The sequence below is a fragment of the Schistocerca cancellata genome, chromosome 2 (genome assembly GCF_023864275.1).
Source record: "Schistocerca cancellata isolate TAMUIC-IGC-003103 chromosome 2, iqSchCanc2.1, whole genome shotgun sequence".
Classification (NCBI taxonomy): domain Eukaryota; kingdom Metazoa; phylum Arthropoda; class Insecta; order Orthoptera; family Acrididae; genus Schistocerca; species Schistocerca cancellata.
Window position 1 is genome coordinate 56,609,723 of NC_064627.1, and position 13,544 is coordinate 56,623,266.

Here is a 13,544-nt window from a genome sequence, read left to right on the forward strand (position 1 = left end):
TTCGGAACACTTCCTGTTGCCAGAAACTTCCTATACCATTCCTTAATTGTTTTCACATCAGGTGGATCACATTCATACACACGACGATAATTTCTTTGCACAGTAATCGACGATTTTATTTCTGCAAACTACCGCTAGCGCGTGCTACTGTGGAGTCGCCATTTTCACTTCATGCGACCATACTGCACTCTGGCGACGATACTTGGTACTTCTGACGCGGAAATATAAATTCTTTGGAATGCTCTACAATGTGGTGCTGTTTTCATTGTCGTATCTACTGTGGTTTTTCTCTCCTGGATCCTTAAAAAAGGGAGGACTGAGTGGGACACCTGGTATTGTAGTGTCTGTTCTTTAGGAGATTTCCAAAAGAACAGACACCATATATGCAGTGCAGTATGCCTGTCCTGGGTGGCAGGCTTCGCGGCGTTCCTCTGCTTCCTACTCCACTCGTACTCCTTGATGGCTCTCGATCTTCCACCATAACCGAGTCCATCAACATGAGGAGGCAAATATGAGGTAGCCAAGGAGGTGGAAACGTGGGTTCCACTATGCCGAGACTGCTTGGTAGCTACAACAGGGAAACACAGTTAATTGGCAGGAGTACAAAATAAGAAACTATTTACTGCTTAACTTTGCTGTAGTCCATGATCAGTTGGTTGGCAATTACAGAAGACGTGACTAGACTACGCGTCTGCAGAATGACCTAATTTACAAGTCACAAATCTTGCAGTGACGAATTAATCTCTCGTGATCTTGAATGTCGAATCCGGTGAATTTGAAGACTAACTTGGAACGGAGCTACAAAGACTTGATGGCAGCAATGACTGAGCTGCAGACGATGACTAACATCGGCGCTGGCTGACCACTGAGTGCGGATACGAACTGTAGACTGGCACAACTGCACTACACATGAAGTGGCCTAGCGGCGCCTCGCGGCGAGCATTAAGTACTGCGACTGGCAGTGTACTCTTTGGCTAACACAGCCGTTCTTCTGTTCCATTTATCGAGAGAATCGCATCCGGCGGATCGATCTCTCAGGTGGCGGTATGGTCGTATGACTGACGACATCACACTCCTATTGCAATCATAAACACGCCTCACCTTCGCTCCTCAGAAAGCATATAGATGAGAGGTGGCATGAGCCCCCTCTCATATTTCTATTTTACGATTTTCCTCTCTAATTGCATGCGGTGAAAAGTTGCTATTCCTTCACACGCGGACTTCCCACGCAGCGTCTCTCGTCACCCGGGTGGTCCGGTGACAGGCGGGCCCTGCTGATCTTGAAAGGGTAAGCCGACGGGTGTGAGGGAGTCGAATGAATGCTTTCCAGACGCCGACATCGTGGAATAGAGACGGGCTAGAGGTTCCGTTACTTCACAGAAACTTAGCGAAAACACTTTCTGGCGGGCTACCAGCGAGGCGTGGGAATGACTTGTATACCCAGGCAGTTGTGACGGGCAAATTCCCGCGCTTTCTGCAAAATCGTAACTGTGATTGGCTTGCTCAGGGCATAGCTCCGTGACATAGCAAAATCAGCGCAGAAATTGGCGCCAAGAATCTCCATTGGTGGAATGGTAGTGCTCCGGCAATAGAGTGGAATTTTCCGCCGATTTTCGAGTTGCTGATTGGAACGGTTAACCACGGCCACTGTCGTGGGGGCGGTAATGTTCTGTCTTCGGTTTGTACGGGTGCTCTTGTGGTGAATCGGCTCTCGCCTTTCGGTCGGAGTAGGTTACAAGACTGAGCTCTCGCTGCTCTGGACAGCCTGCCTTCCTTTGGCTGTCTAATATACTTTTATTTAATTGTAACTGTTTGACGAAGTTGCTGAAGTTTCGACTTCAACGTAACTTTCCGAGTACAGTTGGCAATTGAGCGTTCTGCGTACAAGAGGCCTATGTTGTCTGTCTTGAGCAGTTTTGGCTAAAGTTGACTGTATCGGAGTTACTGTGTGACTTCACTTGTTAAAATCAATCACTGTACCGTCAGTGATTGTGTGGCGAGCCTTCTTCGTCTCCTTCAGAGGCGCATTTGTATTGCTAGGAAGTCTTTAGTCTGGAACAACCAGGCCAGGATAATTTGTTTCGGGCTATACTCGCGACATTATGATCACCATGACGGGACGTCGAAGCAACCAGCCATCGCCTCCGGTATGCCAGACCGTGTTCGTGCAGTTAAGAAGACACCTTGGTAATGTACGTCTGCAGCACCAGCAGAGCAGGCAATTTTGCTAGGTGATAATCCGAGCTCGGCAGAGCGCGCCTGTTTGTCTTTTCTAACTTTGATCTGTCTTGGGTGTTCTTTGTCTGAGTTCTCACTAATGTAGCAGCAATTAATGCTGGGTTGGCTGTGTGTCTCTCTTAAGACTTGAGTTGCAAGGAATTGGCTCCACATACCACTTCGTCATAAATGTCACAATTTAGTTTAGGGACAACTTCACCTTCACAGCATTTATTTGAGTATCCAATTTGAGCCAATTTGATGTATTGTAAATGTTTCATGTGTTTTTGTTTATTATTTTGAGTTATAATAAATCATATTGTTATTTTGGACAGAACTTTCATTCTGTTAATCGGTAGAGCAACCCTATCGTTTCTCACTATGTTAATGAAACTTTCCTTTATTTAACTTATTTATCAAATGAAATTATTGCAGGTGCCAAACTCTTTTCTACTCCACTTGCAGGGTCGATTACAGTCAGTTCGCGTTTCTTTTCAATCCATGTGCAACAGCAAAAGTCGGAGTAAGAAAAGAGGGGGCTTAGAGCATCATTTACATATGTAGATTCTAGAAGAATTTTGTGTTAAATTCACTGCTAGCCCCGGCACCTCGCATGGATGAACGCCGTTCTACGTTCGTGCTTGCCGCAATTGTGGCAGCCGTAGTAGACAGGTATTGTGACAGCGTTTTGCTTTCCTGCTGTCACTTAGGTTTTCTTTAAAGCAGTGATACGTTACAGAACAACGGAAATATAACTTTTATTACGTTGTTGATGTTCTCATTTGACTCGCCTCGCGCAACACGGGAACCGGTCGAAAGGCCAGATTACTGGAAGGGTAGAAGATGAAGACACTGACCCATGAGCATGGCGGCCCAGGTGGCGTTGACGCTGAACTGGTTCTCGATGAGCTTGGGCAGGAAGGCGGCGAAGCCGGCGATGAGCAGCCCCTCGCTGGCGCCGGCTAGGTTCAGGAAGAAGAAGGTGGGGTTGGCCACGAGGTGGCGCAGCGCGCGCGGCATCTCGCGCACCTTGCTGAACGCCTCCACGCGGCAGTTGCCGTGCGCCTCCGACACCTTCTGCGCGCGCAGCGCCGCCGAGCCTGCGCAAAAGGAATCGTAAACAAACATCAACAAGCGCGCGATTCTGTGGCAGTGCCGCCCTATATTAAAAGATATTTTTCAGTAATGGACTACAGATTGGGAGAATATCAAGCTGGTTTCAGGACATCAAGATCCTGTGCAGAGCAGATCCATAACCTGAAATCGGTTATGTCATACGCCAAATGAAGATAAAAAATGATGTGATTCTACAGTTTGTCCCGGCGTATTTGTTGCTCGAACAGTCCACCGGTATACTGCCGGTTCATAGTGTCCAGCGGGCACAATGTTTCGGCGATCAGACGTGTCGCCATCATCAGGTGCGCTGACGAACTGAGCTCCTGAGGGTGGGCGGCCGATTTAAATCCCCTCCCACCGCGGGCCGCTCTCTTCGCCGTCCGCGCCCGCGCGCCGGCGGTCGCGAAGGCGTGGGCGTCGGGATCTCGCTGAGATTATAGCCGCAATCTCGGTTGATAAGATCTTCCCTGGTGCTCAGCAAGCCTTAGGACCCGGCATTGAATGTAATTACAGGGTGTTTGAAAAATGACCGGTATATTTGAAACGGCAATAAAAACTAAACGAGCAGCGATAGAAATACACCGTTTGTTGCAATATGCTTGCGACAACAGTACATTTTCAGGCGGACAAACTTTCGAAATTACAGTAGTTACAATTTTCAACAACAGATGGCGCTGCAAGTGATGTGAAAGATATAGAAGACAACGCAGTCTGTGGGTGCGCCATTCTGTACGTCGTCTTTCTGCTGTAAGCGTGTGCTGTTCACAACGTGCAAGTGTGCTGTAGACAACATGGTTCATTCCTTAGAACAGAGGATTTTTCTGGTGTTGGAATTCCACCGCCTATAACAGAGTGTTGTTGCAACAAGACGAAGTTTTCAACGGAGGTTTAATGTAACCAAAGGACTGAAAAGCGATACAATAAAGGATCTGTTTGAAAAATTTCAACGGACTGGGAACGTGACGGACGAACGTGCTGGAAAGGTAGGGGGACCGCGTACGGCAACCACAGAGGGCAATGCGCAGCTAGTGCAGCAGGTGATCCGACAGCGGCCTCGGGTGTCCGTTCGCCGTGTTGCAGCTGCGGTCCAAATGACGCCAACGTCCACGTATCGTCTCATGCGCCAGACTTTACACCTCTATCCGTACAAAATTCAAACGTGGCAACCCCTCAGCGCCGCTACCATTGCTGCACGAGAGACATTTGATAACGATATAGTGCACAGGATTGATGACGGCGATATGCATGTGGGCAGCATTTGGTTTACTGACGAAGCTTATTTTTACCTGGACGGCTTCGTCAATAAACAGAACTGGCGCATATGGGGAACCGAAAAGCCCCATGTCGCAGTCCCATCGTCCCTGCATCCTCAAAAAGTACTGGTCTGGGCCGCCATTTCTTCCAAAGGAATCATTGGCCCATTTTTCAGATCCGAAACGATTACTGCATCACGCTATCTGGACATTCTTCGTGAATTTGTGGCGGTACAAACTGCCGTAGACGACACTGCGAACACCTCGTGGTTTATACAAGATGGTGCCCGGCCACATCGCACGGCCGACGTCTTTAATTTCCTGAATGAATATTTCGATGATCGTGTGATTGCTTTGGGCTATCCGAAACATACAGGAGGCGGCGTGGTTTGGCCTCCCTATTCGCCAGACATGAACCCCTGTGACTTCTTTCTGTGGGGACACTTGAAAGACCAGGTGTACCGCCAGAATCTAGAAACAATTGAACAGCTGAAGCAGTACGTCTCATCTGCATGTGAAGCCATTCCGCCAGACACGTTGTCAAAGGTTTCGGGTAATTTTATTCAGAGACTACGTCATATTATTGCTACGCATGGTGGATATGTGGAAAATATCGTACTATAGAGTTTCCCAGACCGCAGCGCCATCTGTTGTTGAAAACTGTAACTACTGTAATTTCGAAAGTTTGTCTGCCTGAAAATGTACTGTTGTCCCAAGCATATTGCAACAAACGGTGTATTTCTATCGCTGCTCGTTTAGTTTTTATTGCCGTTTCAAATATACCGGTCATTTTTGAAACACTCTGTAAGAAGACTCTCAGCAAGAAGTACGAACTGGCGACCAGGGCGGACGTAGCAAGCACATCGACGCTAAGACAGATTCCGACGCCCGCGTCTTCGCGACCGTCGGCGCGCGGGCGCGGACGGCGAAGAGAGCGGCCCGCGGTGGGAGGGGATTTAAATCGGCCGCCCACCCTCAGGAGCTCAGTTCGTCAGCGCACCTGACGATGGTGACACGTCTGATGGCCGAAACATTGTGCCCGCTGGACACTATGAACCGGCAGTACACCCGTGGACTGTTCGAGCAAGATCAAAAATGTTTGTTGTGACCATTGTCGACTTTCAAAAAGCGTATGACTCAATTGATCGAGAAGCAATGAAGGAAACCTTTGCCGAATTTGGTCTAGATAGGAAAACAATCAATCTGATAAGCGCCACTTTAAATAATACAGAGTCAGAAGTCAAGTTCAGGGGCGAACTATCAGAACCATTTGAAATCTGTACATGGGTGAGACAAGGTGACCTGCTCTCTCCATTGCTTTTCAACTGTGTCCTGGAAAAGATAGTCAGAGAGTGGAAAACAACCGTGCCGCCAGATTATGGGATTCAAATTGGACACAAAAGAAATGGCCTCAGTGGAAACTGTTTGGCTTTTTCTGATGATCTGGCACTCATTGCAAATACTATTGACGAAGCTAAGGTTCCCAAGTGCCCAGCCTACAGTCAATTGCTGCTAAGACTGGCCTAAAAATGGCAATTAACAATACTGAATTAATCAAACACGCTCCTCCTCATATTGAAATACAGCAAGAGAAAATCAAGCAGTCGAAGAAATTTAAATATCTTCGAAAAATAATTACACCTGACGGTTCAGAAAATGCAGCTGTAGAAAGTAGGTGTGTTTTTCATCTGTGTAAAAGACTTATACAAAAGCAAAAGCCTGTCTTTAAGCCTAAAACTTTGTCATTATAACGCCGTAATTGGACCATCAGCTTTGTATGCATAAGAATGTTTAAACATGACGAAGAAAGGACCACTACGGACACTTGAAATAAAAGACCGCAAAATTTTGAGAAAAATCCTTGGCCCTATCAAAGAAAACGGAGAATTCCGCCGAAGGCACAACAGTGAATTATACTAACATACAGAATACATTGTAACCAGCATGAAGAAGCGGAGAATGATGTTTTTCGGTCATCTGGAAAGAATGAACCCACAAAGACTTACTCATCCCACACATTCATCAATTTCAAAAACAAAATCGTATTAAAAAAGGACACGCCAAGTTAAAAAGCATTTACAAGAAGCTGAAATTTCATTTGAGAACATTCAGGATCGAGAAGTTTTCAGAGAAAAAGTCAAAATTACTAAAAACCTTATTTCGTTTACTACGCCAGTTCAACGTCCTGCCTGCAAATGGTCAAAACAGAGAAAAAAAGCACAGTCAGCCAAAATGAAAATTTACTGGCAAAAGAGGAAAACAAAATCAGGGAAGAGAGAAAAATCTTCGTGGTCCATAGCAGGCCGAAACGATTGAAAAAACACGTCGCATTTCCAACACGAATTTAAATGACAGCTAAAGTTTTTGAAACTGTTGATACCTAGTGAAGTTTTTCAAACAGTTAGCAGCTAGTCTTAATGCTGCATACTGAAATGTCGGTTAGCTCCATGCAGCAGAGGTTTTGGGGGTGTGGCTGCTACGGTAGAGTTTTAAAACTACCGTCGCCTACCGTAGACTACAATACGTAAGCGCAGACTACGGTACTTTTCCTAGTAGTTTTGGTCAGTTAAGATAGTATTCGCCTTCCCTGTATGCTGGTTGGGTTGCATACCTATTGGGCGTTACCTTATAACAGAATCGCTTTCTTTAGGTATGCACTTAGTGTCTGATTACATTCCTGTAAAAACCGGAAGCAGTGAACCGTGTGCAAACTGACTGATGATATATAAAGGACCGAGTAACCTACGCAACATTCTTCTTCTACATACTTATCCTCCTGTATGTTACTTGAACAAACAGCATTTATAGCAAAACTGAAACTGCCAATGTTTAATTCTGGGTCTACTCGAAAATTGTTGATTTCTAACGTAATACAGGAGGATGCTGTAGTAAAAATAAAGAAGACAGTATAATTTATCATACAGCACTAGAAAACTCAACTTCCTCAACAAAAAGGTAAAATAAAAAAGAATCGCAAAACAAAAATATATCAAACATCGCTTCAATACTTTGTCGAACTGATATAAAACATGTTTCTATTACTCAAAAAAAAAAAAAAAAAAAACCTTCCTCATTTATCAGTAATAACAGAAAACTCTTCCCTTTGATCATGATGAAGAAAGTTGAGTACAATATATGAAATATGAATTAACTGTGCAATTTATTACTGGTAACACCAGTTCCCGTCAGATCACCGAAGTTAAGCGCTGTCGGGCTGGGCTAGCACTTGGATGGGTGACCATCCGGTCTGCCGAGTGCTGTTGGCAAGCGGGGTGCACTCAGCCCTTGTGAGGCAAACTGCGGAGCTACTTGATTGAGAAGAGCGGTGTGCTGACCACATGCCCCTCCATGTCCGCATACAGTGACGCCTGTGGGTTGAGGACGACACGGTGGCCGGTCAGTTCCGTTGGGACGTCATGGCCTGTTCGGGAGGAGTTCAGTTTTTAGTGCAATTTATTAGGCACTAATTTGGAAAAGAGCTTAAAATGGAAGGGTATGAACTAAGTGCCCTGAAACTCGACCTAAAGATCAATCAAGAACGAAAACGGTGCAAATCCTGGCAAGGACCTATATGTAATTTCAACGGAGCAATGAACAATAGGGTCGACGTCAAATTTTGCGACATTTCAGCACAGCAAAACGTACCAAAAATAACGCCTGTTGGAGAGATTTTTGATGTAGTGCATACTTAAACTGATCTCGGAATCTCTGTCTGACCATGGTGTAATCTAACTGAAATCTTCCCTATCTCCCGCCCTTTTTCAAGCATACCTCCTCCTCTTGTGATACCTGAACAGATCACTCGCTGTTAGTAGCGAAATTAATTACACAACTCAAATTAGTCTTTCTTCCCTCACGTTCCTAGTAGCCCATACTCTCCCGTAACCCTCTCTTCTACTCCTTCCCCTACAACAGCATTCCAGTCCCCATGACTATTAGATTTTCATTTCCAGTTACGTACTGCCTTATGCGTTCAATATCATCATATACCTTCTCTATCTCTTCATCTTCAGCATGTATACTTAAACTATCGTTATCGATGTTGGTTTGCTGTCATTTCTGGCAACAACAACCCTATCGCTCAACTGCTAACAGTAACTCACTCTCTGCCCCACCTTCCTATTTATAACGAATCCTACTTCCGTTATATCATTTTGTGCTGCTGTTGATATTACCCTATACTCATCTGACCAGAAATCCTCGTCTTCTTTACATTTCACTTCACTGACTCCCACAACTTGCAGAATGATCCTTTGCACTTGCCTTTTCAGATTTTCTAGCTTCCCTACCACGTTGAAGCTTCTGACATTCCACACCCCGACGTAGAATTTTATCCTTTCGTTTATCATTCAATCTTTTTCTCATGGTCACCTCACTGTTGGCAGTCCCCTCCCGTAGATCCGAATGGGGGACTATTCTGGAATCTTTCGCCAATGGAGAGATCATCATGGCACATTTTCAATTACAGGCCACATGTCCTGCGGATACACATTATGTACCTTTACTGCGGTCGTTTCCATTGTCTTCTGTATCCTCATGCTGTTGAGCATTGTTGATTCTTCTGCCTTTGGGGGCAGATTCCCACCTCACAACAAGAGAGTGCCTGAACCTCTGTCCACTCCTCCGTCCTCTTAGGTCAGGGTCTTTGGCAGAATGAGGGTGACTTCTTGGGCTGGTAGTCTTCGGCCGGAAAAATTTACACAATGGTGACGTTCGAAACCAGGACCTAGGACGTTCTGATGACTAATCAAAGATGCTACCACGAGTGCAACTTAGACAACAATGTAGTAATGATGAGGAGTAGGCTGAAGTTTAAGACATTAGTCAGGAAGAAGTAGTACGCAAAAGAAGTGAGATACGGAAGTACGAAGGAATGATGAGATACGCTTGAAGTTCTCTAGGGTATAGACACTTCAATAAGGAATAACTCCTCAGTAGACAGTACATTTGAAGAGGAATGGACATCTCTAAAACGGGCAATCACAGAAGTTGGAAAGAAAAACACTGGTACAAAGAGGTAACTGGGAAATAACTATTGGTAGCAAAAGAAATATTTCAGTTGAGCGATGAAAAAAGGAAGTACAAAAATGTGGATGGAAAGGCGCTGAGGAATGAATAAACAGGAAGTGCAGGGAAGCTAAGAGGAAATGGCTGCACGAAAAATGTGAAGAAATCGAAAAAGAAAAGATTGACGGAAGAACTGACTCAGCATATAGGAGAGTCAAAACAACCTTCGGTGAAATTAAAAGCAAGGGTAGTCTTGGTTGATGACGTGACAGAAGGAGAAGCAGGAGTCGATTTAGAAGAGATAGGGAATCCAGTATCAGAAAAGAGTGCTCTAAAATGCGTATCTTCAGAGCTAGTACATCTACATCTTCATCTATACTCCGCGAGCCACCTTACGGTGTGTGGCGGAGGGTACTTATTGTACCACTATCTGATTCCCCCTTCCCTGTTCCATTCACGAATTGTGCGTGGGAAGAACGACTGCTTGTAAGTCTCCGTATTTGCTCTAATTTCTCGGATCTTTTCGTTGTGATCATTACGCGAGATATATGTGGGCGGTAGTAATATGTTGCCCATCTCTTCCCGGAATGTGCTCTCTCGTAATTTCGATAATAAACCTCTCCGTATTGCGTAACGCCTTTCTTGAAGTGTCCGCCACTGGAGCTTGTTCAGCATCTCCGTAACGCTCTCGCGCTGACTAAATGTCCCCATGACGAATCGCGCTGCTTTTCGCTGGATCATGTCTATCTCTTCTATTAATCCAACCTGGTAAGGATCCCATACTGATGAGCAATACTCAAGAATCGGACGAACAAGCGTTTTGTAAGCTACTTCTTTCGTCGATGAGTCACATTTTCTTAGAATTCTTCCTATGAATCTCAACCTGGCGCCTGCTTTTCCCACTATTTGTTTTATGTGATCATTCCACTTCAGATCGCTCCGGATAGTAACTCCTAAGTATTTTACGGTCGTTACCGCTTCCAATGATTTACCACCTATGGCATAATCGTACTGGAATGGATTTCTGCCCCTATGTATGCGCATTATATTACATTTATCTACGTTTAGGGAAAGCTGCCAGCTGTCGCACCATGCATCAATCCTCTGCAGGTCTTCCTGGAGTACGTACGAGTCTTCTGATGTTGCTACTTTCTTGTAGACAACCGTGTCATCTGCAAATAGCCTCACGGAGCTACCGATGTTGTCAACTAAGTCATTTATGTATATTGTAAACAATAAAGGTCCTATCACGCTTCCTTGCGGTACTCCCGAAATTACCTCTACATCTGCAGATTTTGAACCGTTAAGAATGACATGTTGTGTTCTTTCTTCTAGGAAATCCTGAATCCAATCACAAACCTGGTCCGATATTCCGTAAGCTCGTATTTTTTTCACTAAACGTAAGTGCGGAACCGTATCAAATGCCTTCCTGAAGTCCAGGAATACGGCATCAATCTGCTCGCCAGTGTCTACGGCACTGTGAATTTCTTGGGCAAATAGGGCGAGCTGAGTTTCACATGATCTCTGTTTGCGGAATCCATGTTGGTTATGATGAAGGAGATTTGTATTATCTAAGAACGTCATAATACGAGAACACAAAACATGTTCCATTATTCTACAACAGATTGACGTAAGCGAAATAGGCCTATAATTATTCGCATCTGATTTATGACCCTTCTTGTTCAATAAAGGAAATGTGTTTCACAGCAGCGAAAGTGAACAGCTGCTCACAGCTCCTCAGGTATGCATTTTAGAGCCCATGTTTACTAAACATTTTTTCCTTATTACTATCTCTGAAAGTTGCCTAACCTACAGTCTTTGCAACAACTGTACCAGTACATGCGTTCCACTGTCAGAGGTATCAGAGAGGTTTTCACTTACAGCTTTCGACCCGTTCGTTTCAGTTACATGGACCCTCACCTCAAACTGATGCATATATCCTTCTCCATCATCCTAGAAAGTCTGTAACAACATCACGTAATCACCCTGTATGTACTGAATTCACAGGCGCCGGCGACGGTAACTTTGACGGTCTGTAGCGTCGTTGGATGACGTTTCCGGATATGAGTTCCTATTCAGAATATTACGTAATCATTCTACAAGTCCTAGAAGTCTGTAACGGGAATTTCCTGAAAATCCTGTTTAAGCGAAACTCTGTGCCAGTCGAGGCAGTCAGTGATTTCACTTCCTGATTACGTGGCGGGGACAGCTATCGAAAAATCGAGTGTTTTGTTCGACATGCCGAGGCATGCAAACCAAGAACATTTTAGCATTCCACCACGAAAGACACCGAGGACAAACGCCCTGTTCTTAACAGTTTCCATGCAAACTAATGAAAACACTGGGGAAGTCTACCGTCAACTGCAACGCATTTTGCAGCTCTTGTGGGAAGCTGTCGTGTTGCTGATTTGAGCTCATTCGTACGATCCTTTGCTTGAAAATATGCATGTAAAATACGAGAGAGAAGTTCCATGTACTAAAGAATGTCCTGGCTGTTGTTTCTGTCGAAATGACCATAACTGAAGTAGCATCAGTCAGTTGCTGTGAAGGCATATAAAGGGTGTTTCAAAAATGACCGGTATATTTGAAACGGCAATAAAAACTAAACGAGCAGCGATAGAAATACACCGGTTGTTGCAATATGCTTGCGACAACAGTACATTTTCAGGCGGACAAACTTTCGAAATTACAGTAGTTACAGTTTTCAACAACAGATGGCGCTGCAAGTGATGTGAAAGATATAGAAGACAACGCAGTCTGTGGGTGCGCCACTCTGTACGTCGTCTTTCTGCTGTAAGCGTGTGCTGTTCACAACGTGCAAGTGTGCTGTGGACAACATGGTTTATTCCTTAGAACAGAGGATTTTTCTGGTGTTGGAATTCCACCGCCTAGAACACAGTGTTGTTGCAATAAGACGAAGTTTTCAACGGAGGTTTAATGTAACCAAAGGACCTAAAAGCGATACAATAAAGGATCTGTTTGAAAAATTTCAACGGACTGGGAACGTGACGGATGAACGTGCTGGAAAGGTAGGGCGACCGCGTACGGCAACCACAGAGGGCAACGCGCAGCTAGTGCAGCAGGTGATCCGACAGCGGCCTCGGGTTTCCGTTCGCCGTGTTACAGCTGCGGTCCAAATGACGCCAACGTCCACGTATCGTCTCATGCGCCAGAGTTTACACCTCTATCCATACAAAATTCAAACGCGGCAACCCCTCAGCGCCGCTACCATTGCTGCACGAGAGACATTTGATAACGATATAGTGCACAGGATTGATGACGGCGATATGCATTGGGCAGCATTTGGTTCACTGACGAAGCTTATTTTTACCTGGAGGGCTTCGTCAATAAACAGAACTGGCGCATATGGGGAACCGAAAAGCCCCATGTTGCAGTCCCATCGTCCCTGCATCCTCAAAAAGTACTGGTCTGGGCCGCCATTTCTTCCAAAGGAATCATTGGCCCATTTTTCAGATCCGAAACGATTACTGCATCACGCTATCTGGACATTCTTCGTGAATTTGTGGCGGTACAAACTGCCTTAGACGACACTGCGAACACCTCGTGGTTTATGCAAGATGGTGCCCGGCCACATCGCATGGCCGACGTCTTTAATTTCCTGAATGAATATTTCGATGATCGTGTGATTGCTTTGGGCTATCCGAAACATACAGGAGGCGGCGTGGATCGGCCTCCCTATTCGCCAGACATGAACCCCTGTGACTTCTTTCTGTGGGGATACTTGAAAGACCAGGTGTACCGCCAGAAGCCAGAAACAATTGAACAGCTGAAGCAGTACATCTCATCTGCATGTGAAGCCATTCCGCCAGACACGTTGTCAAAGGTTTCGGGTAATTTCATTCAGAGACTACGCCATATTATTGCTACGCATGGTGGATATGTGGAAAATATCGTACTATAGAGTTTCCCAGACCGCAGCGCCATCTGTTA

General features: G+C 45.2%; 1 protein-coding gene across 3 annotated transcripts in view; it reads right to left on the reverse strand.

The window, feature by feature from the left end:
- LOC126161329 (solute carrier organic anion transporter family member 4A1) overlaps positions 1–13,544 on the reverse strand; it is a 1,079,633-nt gene that overhangs the window by 89,727 nt on the left and 976,362 nt on the right. For all 3 annotated transcript variants that reach the window (XM_049917087.1, XM_049917085.1, XM_049917086.1), the window contains one exon: positions 3,075–3,317. In XM_049917087.1, coding sequence (XP_049773044.1) covers positions 3,075–3,317 — 243 coding nt within the window. The remainder of the gene's footprint in view (positions 1–3,074; positions 3,318–13,544) is intronic.